General features: G+C 45.3%; 2 protein-coding genes across 8 annotated transcripts; one reads left to right on the top strand and one right to left on the bottom strand.

Annotated features, from left to right (window-relative positions):
* Positions 1–70: 70 nt before the first annotated feature.
* HYLS1 (HYLS1 centriolar and ciliogenesis associated) lies at positions 71–13,941 on the top strand. 5 transcript variants are annotated; one of them, XM_084803789.1, is made up of 3 exons: positions 71–101; positions 8,948–9,013; positions 12,567–13,941. In XM_084803789.1, the coding sequence occupies exon 3, from the start codon at positions 12,592–12,594 to the stop codon at positions 13,495–13,497; it is 906 nt and encodes a 301-aa protein (XP_084659915.1). In that variant the 5' UTR covers positions 71–101; positions 8,948–9,013; positions 12,567–12,591; the 3' UTR covers positions 13,498–13,941. The 5 variants fall into 5 exon arrangements, with proteins under 5 accessions (XP_084659915.1, XP_084659916.1, XP_084659917.1 ...); XM_084803790.1 differs by having other exon boundaries at positions 8,884–9,013; XM_084803791.1 differs by having other exon boundaries at positions 71–414.
* On the bottom strand, positions 5,043–16,642 carry PUS3 (pseudouridine synthase 3). Of its 3 annotated transcripts, none has more exons than XM_084803783.1 (5): positions 16,478–16,642; positions 10,366–10,766; positions 8,865–9,421; positions 7,507–7,697; positions 5,043–5,561 (listed from the first exon to the last, which is right to left on the bottom strand). In XM_084803783.1, the coding sequence occupies exons 2-5, from the start codon at positions 10,741–10,743 to the stop codon at positions 5,242–5,244; spliced, it is 1,446 nt and encodes a 481-aa protein (XP_084659909.1). In that variant the 5' UTR covers positions 10,744–10,766; positions 16,478–16,642; the 3' UTR covers positions 5,043–5,241. The 3 variants fall into 3 exon arrangements, with proteins under 3 accessions (XP_084659909.1, XP_084659908.1, XP_084659910.1); XM_084803782.1 differs by having other exon boundaries at positions 16,565–16,642; XM_084803784.1 differs by lacking the exons at positions 10,366–10,766; positions 16,478–16,642 and adding an exon at positions 10,191–10,357.
* Positions 16,643–17,233: the final 591 nt, after the last annotated feature.

Raw genomic sequence — 17,233 nt, 5'->3', positions numbered from 1 at the left:
GGGCGGGGCTTGTCATTCTCTTTCGGTTTAAACGACCGGCAGTTAAGAGGCGAAGTAACGGTCACTGCGCGAGAGCAGAAGGAGGCTGATCCGGCGGTCAGGTATCAGCGGAGGGAGGGCGCGCGCACGCACGCCGGGGAGAGGAGGATGTCTGCGCCCCCGGACTAGGCGGGCGCAGCCGCCTCTTGCCGGGGCTCCTCGGGATCCAGGGGAACGCCACCCGCCGCGCTACTGAGGAGGCTTTTTAACCCGCCTTTCCCCCCGAGGAGCTCAAGACGGCGGCCGTGGCTCCCGTTCTTTCCACCCGCGGGCCTACGCACCTTTTTCTCTCAACCACCCTGCCGGCGAGATCACATCCCTCCGGTGCTGAAGGAGTTGCACTGGTTACCAGTTGTTTTCCGGGCCAAATTCAAGGTGTTGGTTTTGACCTTTAAAACCCTATATGGTTCCAGCCCAGCCTATCTTAAGGAGTGCCTCCAGCAGCACCAGACAGGCCGCTCAACAAGATCAGCCTCGGATGGCCTTCTCTCTGTCCCATCAGCCAGGACAGCTAGACTGGTGGGGACGAGGGAGAGGGCCTTTTCTGTGGTGGCCCCCACTCTGTGGAACTCCCTCCCTAGGGAACTCCGCCATGCCCCCTCTTTAATGAGCTTCCGTCGTGCATTAAAAACGTGGCTGTTCAGGCAGGCATTTGGGGTGGGTTAGGGTATTTTAGAAAATGTTTTTATTGTAGAATTTTATTGTTTTAAACTGTCTTATTGTATGTTGTACATCGCCCAGAGTGGCTGGGTGACCAGCCAGATGGGCGATTAATAAATTTAATAATAATAATTGGTTACAGTAAGCGAAAATAACCCAGCCTGGAGGCTCTCCAAATGGTTTGGACTACAACTCCCATCATCTCCAAGATGATCGAAGTTGTAGTCCAAGATGTCTGGACGGCCGCCGGGCTTGGGCTCGGCTGAGGGAAATGGTGATTGGCCCAAGACCACCCGGTAAGCTTCAGGGCTGAGTGGGGGATTTAAACCCTAGTCCTAGACTAGTGCTCTTACCACTACACCAAACTTCCTACAGCGCTTGCGGTGCAAGCAAAGGGGGGAAATGCATCCCTAGTTTTCACCAGCCTTTCCCAAGTGGGGGGCAGATAAGGGCTTATTGGAATGAGACGAGACACTGCAGCATAGTGGCTACTGTCGTGCTAGAGCCAGGGAGGCCAGGATTCAAATCCCTGTGTAGTCCTGAGGTTTATTGCTTGACATTGGGCCAGTCACTCTTAACCTACCCTGCAGGGACGTTTTTGAGGAGAAAATTGGAGGGAATGATGTATTCCCTCTTAACTCGATAAGATTTATGCATTTGCTGCTCTTCTACACTAAAATACGCTCAAGGCAGATCGCAACAACTACAGATCGTAAAATACAAAAACACAAATAACATTGAGTCAGACTATTAGTCCATTTGTCCGGTTTTTAACCATCAACAGCTCTCCAGGCTGTTCCCAGCACCTGCTACCTAGGGCTCAATCCTATCCAGTTAGGCAGCTGCCTACAAACTTGGAGGTGACCGCCTATCCAATGCAGGGCAGGAACAGTGTGGAGAGGATCTTCTCTGCCACGCTTCAGCTACCCTGTATTCATGGTTACACTGCAGATTTTGGCTGTCTAGCAGCAGGAAGTCGGGGTGGGGGTGGAGGCTGGACAATGCATAGGACGCGTCAGAAGGGCACCTCCACCCACCCCGGCCTGCACCCAAGAGCGCCCTGTTTTTGCTGCTCTTACAAGTGTGGGGCTGATCCGCGCTGCCTACAAGGCAGCGTGGGAGTAGGTGGAGGTCAGTTCTCAGGGAACCAACCTCAGAGCATGGGCTCTGAGGTCGGTTCCTGGGAACCGACATATCCTATGGCCGTCTAGCCACTGACTAGCAGCCATAGGATTGCGCCCTAAGACTCTTTAAGTGGAGATGCCAGGGACTGAACCTGGGACCTCTTGCATACACAGCATGTGTGCTAGCAAATGAGCTAGAGCTCTCCTGTGGAGGTGGGATAAACATGTAATAAAGAAGGCAGCTGGCTCTGTCCACCCATTCAGTAGGGTATAATGACTTGTCATATTTAACAGTCTTTATGCAACATGCATAGAAAAAAAAGTACATGGATATACAGCTACCTCTAGAGGGGTAGCCTAGCTTATATGTTACAGGAAAAAATAGCAAAGTATTGTGGCACGTTAAAGACTAGAGTCTGCTTAATGAGATGCATGAAGTTGGCAGATATATGATTGTAGGAGGATGACAATGCTGACAACAGTAAAAAGCACAAATTCTTGTCGCACTTTAAAGACTAACAAATTGTCAACTGTGAAGTCAGAGAGATGGTAAAATTGTTAGTAATCAGTCGCAAAACAGTTCTGAGGATAACACAAATCCTGGCATCAGTAAGCTAATTAACACCTGTGCAGGGATAAAAACCCAGATTACTGCCAGCCTGTGACACAGTACAATAGAGCTTGCTCCCAAACAAGTGCGTATTGAATTGCAACCCCCGTTCAGTATAGATAAATGGTTTGAGAGAAGTATGAGACTTAGGGCGCAGTCTTATCAATTGTGCCCTCGCTCCTCAGAAGCCTCTGAGCTCAGAGACTTTTGAGGCTCCTGTGCCCTGCTGGTTTGAGGGTGGGGCCTGTCGCTAGACAGGCTTTTCAACCCATCTAGTAAGGACGCTTTGGAGTGGGAGGGAAGGAGGCTCAGGATAAACTATATTCCGGGCTCCACACCAGCTGTGAGGAAACAGACCTTTGACTCCCCCTTCTAGGGTTGGAGCACTATCTCCGACCTCGGAGCAGGGAGTCCATACTATCCTATGGTCCTTGGGATGCTTGCCCAGACTCCATAGGATTGCTCTCTTAATCCTTTTTTGTTGTGTAGTTACAGTAGTATGTTTTTTTCTACGTCTGTTAAGTAGAGTCTGAGAAATATATGGTGGAAGATTGCCCTGTTACTGAACGGTGAGCAGATCCAGTTGCCTTATTTGTAGCACAGTCCTATAGATGTCTATTCAGAAGAACTGTTGTGTTTAATGGTGCTTATCTCCCAGGTTAAGTCGGTATTGGCTTCTGATTAGACACACACAGGGTTTGCACAGTTTGTGCAAATGTTCTTCCCTTGGGGGAGGCTGCTGTTTAAAACATGTTGGGATTTTTGGGTGCCTCTTCATCTCTACCACTGTTGCTTTTTCTACCTTTAAATTTCCCAGCTGTTGGTTTCCTATTGTGGTTTCGGCTCCCTGTAATGTCCTTTTGTGTCCCTCCCCTTTCTACCACTACAGCTCAGCAAGCAACACCTTCTTTTAGCAAGGCTTTTGTCTCTCCACACCCCAACCCCATTCATTTGGTGTTACACATTATGGCTACTGGGATTTAGCTTAGTGCTTATGCAAACTAAAGTAGAAAACCTATTTATACAGATGACATGGGAAACACAACACCACAAGCTTGAACAAACCTACATTCTGCCCCCCACTTAGCCTAAATATTTAAATAGATATTAAAAGGGAGTAATATATTACTTTATTTAATACACTGCTGCCCATATTTAAAAATATATCTAAGTGGTAAGCATAAGTAGTTGTTCACTGAGCTGCTAACCTTAGGGTAAGAAGCAGTGACTTAACATTTCAGCAAGGTTTAGACCTATATTTGGGATTGCAACCTTAGTTTGTTTACTTGCAAGTTACTCCAACTCTGTTCAGGGTGCAATCCTATCCGGATAATCGCCGGCCTCCGAAATTGGAGGCTCCCAACATCCTATGCAGGGCGGCTGGATCATGGAAGAGATCCTCTTTTCTGTGCTATGGCGCCCTGCATTTTTGACTAGACCGGCAAATTTGCCCATCTAGGCTCAGCGTCGGAACGGGAAGGGGCCTGGAAACCAATAGGAAGCTGCATAAAGCACCTTCCACAGTCTCTCCCTGCCCCAGGACTGCCCCCTTTTCCTCATCTCCATGCTCTGTTTCCGGGCGTGGAAAGAACCACACCGGCTCCAAGGGGCAGGGGACGGAAGCATGGTTTCCAACCTCAGGTCCCAGCCACCAAGCAATCCAGCAGTCCTCTGGGCAGCATCTAGTGGCTACAGGATTGCATCTTCCATGGGTTTTAATCCCAAATTAAACATGCATGGGATTGTGGCCCTAATATAAACTGCCTGGCAACAGAATGAGATACTATAGAATCCTGCACCAGAGCAAGGAATGGAACGGATGATGTAGTACCAGCTCTGATTAAGGAAGGGCTGGGATTTGAAACACGTTGATACGCTTGTGTATCTTAGCAAAAAATACTGGCTGCCCCATGCAGTTTAATAGACCACTTTTCATTAGGCCTCAGTTAAACTGGTCTTATCGATAGCATTATCTGTACTATAAAACTGTTCTTTCCTTTTTGTAATTAGTCCAGGTTTTATTGTTCCCACTGCCTCTATCCTGTGAAGAAGCAGAGTAAGGCTCAGCTGACGAATGGTGTTTAGAAGCTCCTGAATTCTAACCTCAGGCAACTACCAGTTGCTAGAAGCTACTGAGTTTATAAAATCTTTCCCATTTAATTCTTGTTAAAAAATCTGGCATCGTTTCCCAGAACTGTTGGTATGCCAAGTCTGATTGGCATACCCAACTGGGTGTGTGGAAGCCACATAAAAAAATTCAGATCACCTTAGCCTATGGCAAGCCAGCCATGTTCAGCCACTGCCAGATGGAAAGTTTGGTTTTGAACACATGCTGGAAAATGTGTTGGAAGTGCCAGGAAAAAAACAGCATGCTAACACCTGGCTATGTGCACACAGCATTCTCCATGAGGTTGGGGGATTAAGTGGGTTGTTTCCAATGTTAGTCCTATTTAGATTAGACCCACTGCAATGAATGTTTAACTATTTAAGAATTTTAGTGTGCAATCCTATGCATTTATACAGTTTTTTCGGTCTAAACATGAGTAAAATTGCACTATTAGATACTTTCAACTTATGCAGCAGTAGGAAGAGAATGCAAAGCCAATACTGGGATCTCCTAACTTTTTTTAAACCATTAGAAGACATCTGCTTTACACAACTCTGTAATTAAAGGTTTATTTCTTAAATGAAAAAGGTTTAATGGATGCTTGAATTTAAAAAAATACTTGTCAGATTTGTATCCCTATAAAGTCTTGGATAAAAGTTCGTTGTGTCTGCTTGTACATAGCAAGATATGATCTGGAAACTTCAGTTGGTACTTGTGCAGACCCTCTTTGCAGCTTGTTCTGGAACTTCATTGCCTGCTTCTGCAGTATCTCTGTGGCTGCTCTTAATTTCTATATGTTCATCTGCTTCCATTTCAGAATGTTTTGTTTTTTTTAAGTGTGGAAGTTCAATGCGTCCTCTACGCACAAAGTGACTGATACGAGATTCCAAGCCTTCACATTTGGGACGGTCCATCAATGGTTTGTAGTTGCGTGCTTTCACACCCTCAGTTAAAGCACTGATCTGTTTGTGGACTGGAGGTGTTATCTCTCTCCATACAACTGTCGTATTGTTCCTTGAACCTGTAAACAACAGTTAGCATCAGAAGAATGTCAAGTTATGCGTAGCATTAAAAAAAAAGAAGCCATCCCGGTCCATGAGAAAAAACAACAATACCCCATAGAATCATAGAATAGTAGGGTTGGAAGGGGCCTACAAGGCCATCGAGTCCAACCCCCTGCTCAATGCAGGAATCCAAGTCAGAGCATCCCTGACAAATGGCTGTCCAGCCTTGTCTTGAAGGCCTCCAGTGTGGGAGAGCCCACCACCTCCCCAGGTAATTGGTTCCATTGTCATATTGCTCTTACAGTCAGGAAGTTTTTCCTGATGTTCAGCCGGAATCTGGCTTCCTGTAACTTGAGCCCATTATTCTGTGTCCTGCACTCTGGGATGATCAAGAAGAGATCCTGGCCTTCTTCTCTGTGACAACCTTTCAAGTACTTGAAGAGTGCTATCATATCTCCCCTCAGTCTTCTCTTCTCAAGGCTAAACATGCCCAGTTCTTTCAGTCTCTCTTCATAGGGCTTTGTTTTCAGTCCCCTGATCATCTTTGTTGCCCTCCTCTGAACCCTCTCCAGTTTGTCTGCATCCTTCTTAAAGTGTGGTGCCCAGAACTGGACACAGTACTCCAGATGAGGCCTAACCAGTGCTGAGTAGAAGGGAACTAGTACTTCCCGGGATTTGGAAGCGATGCTTCTATGAATGCAGCCCAAAAGAGCATTTGCCTTTTTTGCAGCCACATCACATTGTTGGCTCATATTCAGCTTGTAATAAGAGCATAGTTAAGCAATGCTCTTATTAGGACCAATCAAAATGCCACCAAAGCATGTGCAAGCTTTCAGGTTCTCCAGAACTCTTCATCAGCCTATATGGGACAAAATGCAGTGTGTGTGTGTAGGGGGGGCGGTGTACGAATGTTCTGACCATGAGGTCTGCAGTTCAAGATAGAGGCTGCAAGCTGAATGAATTGGTCGCTGGCAGATGTTGCAGGTATCGGATTACATTTAGCATTTTGGGCAAATAAGCAATGGCTGACCCCCATTTCTGAAAACATAAAGACCAGCTGTAACTCGACAATATACAGCCTTGTCGTACTCCTTTCCCAATTTTGAACCACTCGGTTGTTCCATGTCTGGTTCTTACTGTTGCTTCTTGACCCTGGTACAGGTTTCTCAGGAGACAGGTAAGGTGGTCTGGTACTCCCATCTCTTTCAGAATTTGCCACAGTTTGTTGTGATCCACACAATCAAAGGCTTTAGTATAGTCAATGAAGCAGAAATAGACGTTTTTCTGGAATTCTCTTGCTTTCTCCATGATGCAGCGAATGTTGGCGATTTGATCTCTAGTTCCTTTGCCTCTTCGAAACCCAGCTTGTACTTCCGGTAGTTCTCGGTTCGCATACTGCTGAAGCCTAGCTTGTAGGATTTTGAGCATCACCTTGCTGGCATGTGAAATGAGTGCAATTGTGTGGTAGTTTGAACACTCTTTGGCGTTGCCCTTCTTTGGAATTGGAATGTAAACTGACCTTTTCCAGTCTTGCGGCCATTGCTGAGTGTTCCAAATTTGTTGGCATATTGAATGCAGCACTTTAACAGCATCATCTTTTAGGATTTTAAATAGCTCCGCTGGAATACTGTCATCTCCGCTAGCTTTGTTGTTAGTAATGCTTCCTAAGGCCCACTTGACTTCACTCTCGAGGATGTCCGGCTCAAGTTCAGTGACCACACTATCATGGCTATCAGGGACATTCAGATCTTTCCTGTATAGTTCTTCTGTGTATTCTTTCCACCTCTTCTTAATCTCATCTGCTTCTGTGAGGTCCCTGCCTTCTTTGTCCTTTATCATGCACAAACGTTTTTGCACAAATGTTTTTGTTCCCTTGAGATATCCGATTTTCTTGAAAAGATCTCTAGTCTTTCCCATTCTAGTGAATACTATCAGAAATCTACAGAAGCTTATTTCTCTTACCTGTCTCCATAGGTATCTTGGCAAAATCTAGTCCCTTTAACATGCTGTACAGCATATGGGTTTTAACAGCATGATTAGCCCAAAGCTGCTGTAAGTGAGTAACATTAAACTCCTGGACTTTGCGATCATAGATCCACTGGATGTTTTCAAACTCGCAGTCGTACAGAACCAGAGGAAATTCCACTGCCATACTGCAAGAAAAGAAGAGGTGTAAGTGAAAGCTGAAATTAGATGCATGTGACTTAACCCAAAAGGGGAGTATATGCAGAAACAGGCATCCACAAGCTAAACCTTTGCTAGGTTTGAAGCTGTAGATGCAACTGATGTGGATGCAGTTGCACATCAATGTTGTGCTCAATGGGGCCCCACTGAATGGTTGTTGATGTAGATGGACAGATGCATCTTCATCTGGGGATACTAGTCTTGCACACCACCTTGCTGGCATGCAGCTAAAACTGAAACAGGGCTGTGTTCTTTAAGTTCAATTTTTACTTATTTAATCATGCACAATAGGACAATAAACAGAAATGTACACTTGGTGAAGGAGTCACCATGCAACTTTGGATCTGCTGTTTCTTTAGTTTGTTTACATACCAGTATGTTAACGTTAGTGCATCAAATGGAAACTGACTCAAAGTTAGTGACAGAATCAAACTTCAAGTTGCAGTATAATTTTAATGCATGGCACTGTACATCTATAACTCGGTCTCCCCCTACGCTCCAGGGCTTTCATGGGGTTTTGCCCTGCAGTTCAGTTGTACTATAGAACAAAGAAACGTGGCATTGCAGAAACTGCCTCTGTCAGCATTCTCCAACTTCATGCATTTCAGATGTCTTGGACTGCAACTCCCATCATTCCCAGCCAATCCAACACATCTAATGGGGATCAGGTTGGGAAAGGCTGGCCTGTATCATATGGGACACTTGTACTGAAGATCAGCTACCCATGAGTAAAAAGATGGACTAATCATATTTCCATGTTGTTTAGCCAAGAAAATGCAGAGTCCTAGCCACCTTTGAAGTCAGGCATGAGCTTTTACAGGCAAGACTGTTTTACTGGATGTGATGTCACAATACATTTATTAGTCCTTAAGGTATCAACAGTATGATGATGGCTCATAGCTCACTGGCAGAACATACTCTTTGCATACAGAAGGTCCCAGGTTCAGTCTCTAGCATCACTGGTTAAAGTGGGTCTGAGGTGGCAGGGCTGGGAAAGATCTGTCTGAGATTTATAGAGCCACCACTGGTCAGTGTAATAAGGGATTTTCATGTGTGTGGGTGTTTTTGCTGAAACATAATAGTTAAGCATCTGGAGATGTTTTTTAAGAATCAGGAATTCCTTTGCCAAGTCATACCTGTATTGTGGTTTTCTAGGGTTGTTCTCTATATCCAGCAGCTTATCAATAATCTCTGGCTTCTCCATCCTTTGTCCAATCAGGAAGAGGATAGCCATCATGCAGCGGACCTGGTGATAGAGGAAGGCTTGTCCTGTCACTTCAAACTGGTACATTTGGAAGGGGTTTTGTTGCTCAGTCTCCTCTTCTCTATCGACAAGCTGCACCTCTGCAGTAAGAATTGTCCTTTGAAAGTTAGTCACACCATTGGCTACATCCATCTTGCACAGATTACGAAAATCGTGCGTCCCCACAAACTTCTGAGCCGCAGTATTCATGAGCAATACATCCAGATCAGCACGAGGAAAAAAGTAGCGATAGGTCCTCTTCAGGCAACTAAATCTAGCACTGAAACTGGGTTCTACTGGTGTCCAAGCCAGTACCCGTATATCAGGAGGGAGCACCTGATTCAAGATGTGGGTGTAGCGGATCTCCTCTGAAGTATTAGTTGCTTTGTCTTTTCCGGTACTCTCAGGTTTATCCTCCGAAAGGTTTGAGCGCAGATCCAGGGAGATCACCTGAAACATTCGAGAAGGTTATATGCTAGGGTTAAATGTGCAATACAAAACTACTGTGTGTGTTTAACTGAATCGTTACCAAGACTTCTTCAAATGAGACTGTTTTGTAGTATGTCTTGGTGAGTATTTGGACCTTAATAGGTTTGGCAGTAGGTTTAACTTGCAATCCTCAGTTTTCTGAGTAATTCAGTCTTTAATCTCAAGAATGCCAGGTTGTCACTGGTTACAGGTTCGTTCCTTAGACACATCAACTACTGATAGAAAACATTGGTCCCGTATTACTTGTTTTCCATGCAGCCTCCAATATAATTTAATAATATCAATTATCAAGTGACAGCAAAGCATGACTGGTTTATTATTAATAATATCAGTTGCAGCATGTATATCCCACCTTTCAAGAAGCTCAAGGTGGCAAAGATGGTCCCCGCCCCCCACCACCACCTTGGGGGCCAGGCTGAGAGTAACAAGCTCAGGGTCACCTAGTGGACTTCATGATGAAGATTTGAACCTGGGCCTCCTCAGTCATAGTCCAACACTCTAACCCAGCCTTTCCCTACCTGGTGCCCTCCAGATGTGTTGGACTACAACTCCCAGCATGTCCCAGCCAGCATGCTGGCTGGGTAATGCTGAGAGTTGTAGCCCAAGACACCTGGAGGGCACCAGGTTGGGGAAGGATGCTCTAACTACTACACTATACCAGCGGAGGCAGGGGTTATACTGTACAGATAAATCTTAACATTTCTTGAATATGAACTCACAAGATTTTTACCATGTGAAAGCTCGAGCACTTTGCCAATTGGACACTAGACCTGAGTGTCGGCATATTTAAGCCTTCTGAAAACAGGAGATAGGAGGTCATCAGAAAAGTTAATGGGGCTCAGCCCCATCTGCCCCCACCCCTCAAATTCAAATTCTGTAACAGAAATCAGATATATTGTGCTTACCTGTCCAAAGGCGCTGACTCCCTTGTCAGTGCGCCCACAGCGGTGGTAGTTGGAAGCCTGCCTACTATCTACTAATCGGGTTTTGCCAAGAGCCTCAAACAGCTTCTCCTCAATAGTATTGTTGGTATTCTCCTGGCTGGCGAAGCCCTGGTATCCCCAGCCCAGGTAGGCTATCTTTAGTGCCACGTGTCTCCGGCCATAAGCACTAAAATCAAACAGCCGCTGCTGGTGTTTCTTAGTTTTTCCTGATGCTGGGAGGCTACTGGTGCCTGCAGATTCCTTGCTCTCCTGCAGTCTTTCTTCCAGCCTTTGCACAGTCTCTTCCAGCTCCTGGATCCTCTTCAGTAGCTTCTCTCTTTCTTCCCCATCTTTGGCCATAATAAGAATCCCTATGAAAAAACCTGAAACATGAAAATGTGGTAGTATTTTGTCCACAGATGAAGGGGAGAAGAGACTCTAGGAATAAGTAGAATTGTTCAAACTGTATTTGCTGCTAGAGGCTATTCGGCTGGACTCAATTAACTTGCTATCTCTCTGCTTTTATTTTCTGCAGAGATAGCTTGATACATGTTCATTAAGTATTTGGGCTTAATGATATACTTTTCACTATTAAGGGAGAGGCTTGATTTGTACAATCACAGGGTGGTTAACAACCCATGGTGGCTTGTTAACCACCCATCACATGCTGGCTAATTTGAATAATCCTCACTGGGAGTGGCTTCTTGTGTTGTCCCAACCTAGGAAGGGTGGCTTGTCAGGGAGGTTAAAAACCACCCAGAACCCATGGCCTGTTGTAAGGTTGTGGGGTGGTTCATTAACTACTCCAACAAGCCACCCTTGCTGGGTTCAGACAACATGAGAAGCTGCTGGAGCAGGGTGTGGATCAGCAACCCGGATGCTGCAAGGCGCTGCAACCCACTGTGGCTAATAAGCCACAGTGAGCTGCAGTGATCATGTGAACCAGGTCAGTTGTCTGACACTTACTAACAAATTCATTCTACACCAGCTTTGTATTAGTCCACAAAAGTTACTAGCCTACAATCTTTTTTTACTAGCCTCTTAGCAGGCTAGTACATTGCCATCTACCAAGTGGGCTGGTGGGGGCCTTCCCCTGTGGCTAGCACAAAAGCAAAGCAGACTGATGGAGGAGGGACAGAGATCCATTCCTCCTCCATCAGCCTGCTCACTTGTCTGCATGGAATTCCATGCATTCACCTGCATTAATTAATTGTTGCCTTTGGCAACCAGGGGAGTTGTTAAATACAAGGCTGTTCTTATTCCCAGCAACCTGACGGAGTGGGGAATAGGAGGAATCTCTGACAGCCATGGACTACTTGGAACAGGGCTGCATTTCTAGCTTTTTTCCTGCCCTTATTCAAAATAGTTACTTAAGCTGTGGGTGTCAAACCATGTCTCTTGCTTTAGTATGGTTTTCAAACTTTCTATCTTTAGGGAACCCTCTCCATATCAACTAGGTTGTCGAGGGACCTCTGCATATGTAGAGGATTCTGGAATTTGTTTTAGAGTGTACACATTCCATGTCAGATGTTGGCCAGCCCACTTTGGCATCACTGTTGACATATGTGAACTGAATGCATACCCTAGAACACACTTGATACTCCCCAGCAGCTTTCTCTTTTGAGGGATCCCCATAACTGTTGGGCAAACTGTCTCTTGGGGAAGCTTGATATTTTCTTTGTGGTTATCAAGATCTCCTTAATATGTTAAGAGGCAAATTCTGGATTTGCTAGAACACAGTACAGTTAATACTGTGTAAGACTGATCACATTCTCATAATGTACTGCTGAAGAGTCAGTGTGGTGGTTAGAGTGTTGGCCTAGGACTGAGAAGACCTGAGTTCTAGTCCCCACTCAGCTACGAAGCTCACTGGGTGACTTTGGGCCAGACACTGACTCTCAGCCTAACCTACCTCGCAGAGTAGTTGTGAGGATAAAATGGAGAGGAGGAGGGTTGTGTACACAACCTTGGGCTCCTTGGAGGAAAGGGAGGATAGAACTGTAACAAAGAAAATGAAGAAGGAACAACGTAACACAGCAGGAATCAGAATTTTGGATTCTAAGTTGACTTTGATGAAATTATGTTCTTGTCAGACATAAGCAGATGGTACTATTCAGTAAGTGAATAAACCAGTAGCTAAGCTTGCTTTGGTGGGTATAACACAATTAGCATCTCTCTTTCAGAATCAGTAACTATCAAGAAGAAGTAATGGAAGCCCTGATGAGACCTGATCGGTACCGATGGGCCTCTATGAGCCATGAAGATCAGCTCAAAGAAGCTGCAATGGCCTTTATTCGCCTTTGTGCAGAACAGGGAGATGGAGATAGCCCAAGGCAGCCTCGCATCGCCCCTCGGGTAGACCCCTACACAAGAGCCTCGGTGGCCTCAGTGGCCAGACCCACTCTTCCTGTGATGATCAAGCATCTTCAAACAGAAACCAGCTTGCAGTCGGAGACTCCCAAAGATTCCAGAGTTTCTAGGAAGCCTGTGATGAAAAGGAAGGTTCTGAGGCGAAGGCCTGATGGAGAAGTACAGGTGACAGATGAGTCAATTGTCAGTGAACCAGAGTCCAGCAGTCCAAGTGACCCTGAATATGGGGACCTGAGTCAGAGAATGTACAGCCTGAATACCCAGCAAGAGGAGGAGGAAGAGTCCGAGGAGGAATGTGAGCCAAACAGTTCCCCAGAGTCCGAGGTTCCTTATTCCTGGAGAGCTACAGAGGAGAGCCAGAGCTCTCAAAGAGAGAGCCAGAGCCGGAGCAGTGCATCCTATGAGCAGGACCTGATCCTTGCTGGCCACCCAAAGTCCTTCATACTACCAAGACTGGAGCAGCTCACCCGAAACAGAATGAAGACTGATCGGGTAGCTCGTTACTTGGAGCATAAGCATGACTGGGAATCACTGCGGCTGCCAGGAGAAGATCTCAGGAAAGGTGTACGCTGGAGCATCCGGGAACAGATGCTGTGCAAGTCAGAAATACCACCTCGACCTCAGCACGTTTATATCCCCAACAATTACTTGGTGCCTACAGAGAAGAAGAGATCTGCCCTGCGCTGGGGAATACGCTGTGACCTAGCAAATGGTGTGATGCCTAGGAATTCCTACTCCTCCTAGAAATGCAGAGTCTTTAGAACTCCATCCACAGGAGTGTACATCGCTTAGCGTCGCTCAGTTTAGCCACTCTGAACCGACAACTAAATTATTTTGTTTCATTTGAAAACAGTATGCAGGATTTGGATTTCAATCTATAATGGCTTTCAGAATGGCTGCTTTCAGGGAGGAAAGGACTTTACTTGCTTGTGTTTCTTAAACAGTTGCCTCAGCGTGGATCAGTTACATGTAAATGTTGTTCCATAAGAAGCCAGGCAAAAGATGAACCAAAGCCTACTGAAGTATATGTCATGGAGAATATCCTTCATTTTTTATTGCAGGATCTTTTAAACTCAATTCTTCCTGAAGGAATGAGCATCTTGTATGTCACTGTTTTTTAAAAATGTTTTACTTCTGCGTGTATGGATTCAATTGAATGTGTGGAATAAAAGGATAATCTCTAGTTTCTCCATTGGCAAGTTTCATTCCCCCCTCTGCCTCCCCCTCCATCCATTAGGTCTACTGTTTAGGGCTTGAAGGGATATTCTTTCCTCTGGAATGAGAGACAGGCAAACAGTTTCACTTCACTTACCAATCAGTGTGTAGAACTGATGTCATTTTACAGGTATATGTTAGAAGGAAATCTGAAAGATGCCTAAAGTCATGGCATAAAGATAAAGGGAAGAGGCTTATTTTTAATCCATAATCCTATGCATGTCCAGTCAGAAGTAAGCCTCACTAACATGGCTATCAGGTGACATGATGTACTGTTCCCCTAGTAAATTGGGGGCGGGGAGAGCTGCCTACCCCATAGGTGTACTTTCTGGTATAAGAAGTTTGGACTTGGCTAGAATTATGCATGATAGGAACCACTAATTGAGCTTGTGTCCTTATAACCAGCAAATGGGAAATTCACCAAATTACCAGGAATTACTCAAGGAAGATCATATGAACGTTGCAATAATTCATACAACCCTTTGCCCCTGAGTGGGGATTTGGTTATTTTCACATCTAGAATATTCTATTGGTTCCTATTATATACTAATGCGTCATTCAAACACTGGGTTGGATCTGGATTTAGTACAGAGTAGACCCATTGAATGAATGGGACTTTAGTTATGACTAAATCCCACTGATCTCAGTCTGCTCTGAGTATGGCTAAATCTGGATCAATCAAAAGGTTTTTTTCTTGGTTTAGTTAATGGAAGCTGCTTCCTACCCATGGAACTGCTTATATTATGAACATAATGAAAGTTAGTTTGCATATTGGAAAATACAATGGGCAAACTGTGCAAAGTAATGAACTATACTATTAGATTAATAAATTGTTGCTTCCTATAAAGACATGCTTGCTCAAAGCAGGACAGAAAGGTGAAAACAAGAATTTTCACAATGGTAAAGAAGGCAGCACTGTGTAAGTATCCCAGTTTGATGGTAGAATCCCATGAAGGTTTACTCCAGAGTAAGTCACACCATGTTCAGTGGGGCTTACTCCCTAATAAGTTTGTCTAAGATTATAGCCTTATTTTATGTCTTTTTAATTGGAAAAAAAGGATTGATTACTGGCAAAAACATGGTATATGAACTGCCATAATAGATCTGTTAACTCTTTAAGGGCACAAGACTATGCATGTTTAGACAAAAAAAAGTCCTCCAACTCCCAGCATTCCTCAGGCAGCAATTGTAGGCCTTTTTCCTGTCTAAACATGCATAGGATTGTGCCCTAAGGTGCTACAAGACACTTGCTATTAATAGAGTTCCTGGCTGGCTGAGAACTTTGCCATACTCCTGTGTAATTGGGTAAAATGAGGTCAATAAAGCTGACCACTCTTCTTCCCACATAAATCTAGCAGCCTTCATTGCTAGAATTACAAACGGATGACTCTTTATGTCCATGTCCCTCCATGTGTTTCTTGATTATCCAGTTTTCCACCCAAAGTCTGGTTTACTACCAAAGAAGTTGGGAAGTAAAAATGTGCTGCAGTGTAGAATGTCTATTGGGATTAGCCTCCCAATTTCCAAAGCCACCCACCTCCATTTTTTAGCTTAACATTTCTTTAAATTTTGAACAAGGCCCCTGGCATTCTTGGACCCCAGAGCCCTGGTAGGACCCACTGACAATACCTGTCCTGGGCACCCTCTTAGTATTTCTCCCCCCTGGCCCAGCATGTTAAGCAGTGCCAGGCATCCAGATCTAGCTGCCCTTTTAATTTCAGTGTTCCTGATGTAGCATCACTGCGGCATTGTGAGAAATGTAAAGGGTGGCTAAAGCCAGCCACCTAACACTTGTTGAGATATGCTATCACAGCTAAGCCCCCTCCCCCCAGGTCCCAATGACAACGGAGCGGGCCTGCCAGGGGACATTTTGTCTAGAGCCAGCCTTTTATTTGATAGCAAAATTAAGTCAGTCACACAAATCTTTTGAAGCTGATCCCACTATTGTCGCTGTCCCCATAAAGCAAGATTTAACTGCCTTCTCTAAGAAAACAAGGCCACTATACAAACTTTGCAATATACAGACTTGGAGAGCAACTGATACACCAACCCAAGAGAGTAGGGGGGGGGGGGTGTGTTCTTTTAGCCTCAGAGACTCTTAACGGCCTGATCCTGTTGCACGTTTATTCAACGGGGCTAACAAATGTGCTGAGGATGGCCGCCTCAATCATCCCATGCAAGTTTAGTCGGCTCCGTTAAATTCAAAGGGATTTACTCCCAGGCAAGTTTGCATGGGATCATAACATTAAAACGTAAAGTGCGGCTGCTTCACGTAGGAGCTTGAGGATCGGACTACTTCTCTGGTGTAAAAGTGCCCAGAAGGAGGGCGTTGATGGAGATCCACGTACTGCCACCACTAGGGGGTGGGGTAGGAGTACCATCTAAACACCCGCAAGTTTTTCAAACGTGCCCGAGATGGGGGCGGCGGGGGGCAGACAGAGAATCTAACCCGTTGATTGCCTGTGAGGACAACGAGCTACACCAAAGGCACAGACCTAAATACACTTACCAGACAGTAAACCCCACTGAACACAGTGAGGCTTACTTCAGGGTAAGCACGCCTCTGAAACACGTGGCGCGATCACTTTGCTCCTACCTCTGCTGCAGCCACAGCTCGCGTGCACACGTTCGCAGAAGGGGAAAGGGTGGCGAGCGTGGACGCACGGATCTGTCTGTCGTTTCCTTGCCGGAAATGACCTAAAACCTTATATCCTCCTGACATATGCAAGACTCATGGCACAGAGGAGGTTTATGGGAAATGTAGTCTTCACGCAAAGTGACCCAACTAGGTTCCCAGAGTCAATCGGTAGAAGAATATAAGAAAAATGGATCCGGCCAAGGGTCCGTCTAGTCCAGCATTTTGCTTCCAACAGGAGCCAACCAGATGCCTTTGGAAGGTCACAAGCAGGGCAGGAAGGAGATAATCATCTTCTGTTGTTTGTTCCCAGCGTCAGAGATTCACTGCGCCCAAACATGAAGGCTCCATTTAGCTGTCATCATGGTTAATGATCATTGATCGATTTTTTCTCTCTGTACATTTGTTTAATCCTGTTTTAAAGCGAGAGAGATGAGATCTTGACTTGAGAGGTTGTGTAAACTGTAGCTTTAACACAGTGGTGCAGTTTAAGTAATTTTAAGCTCTGGACATAATGGTTTTAGCCCCCGTCCCCAACTTTAGATGATAATGGTTATTACTTCACTCCAAAATATGACAAGTCAGCCCAGTTGCACTTCGGAAGCTCCTGCCCATTCTGCTGAGTGGGGC

The sequence above is a fragment of the Heloderma suspectum genome, chromosome 6 (assembly GCF_057233095.1).
Source record: "Heloderma suspectum isolate Gila_16-S chromosome 6, 16-S_ref, whole genome shotgun sequence".
Taxonomy (NCBI): domain Eukaryota; kingdom Metazoa; phylum Chordata; class Lepidosauria; order Squamata; family Helodermatidae; genus Heloderma; species Heloderma suspectum.
The sequence above is the reverse complement of the archived record's forward strand: the minus strand, read 5'-3'. Positions and strand labels throughout refer to the sequence as shown.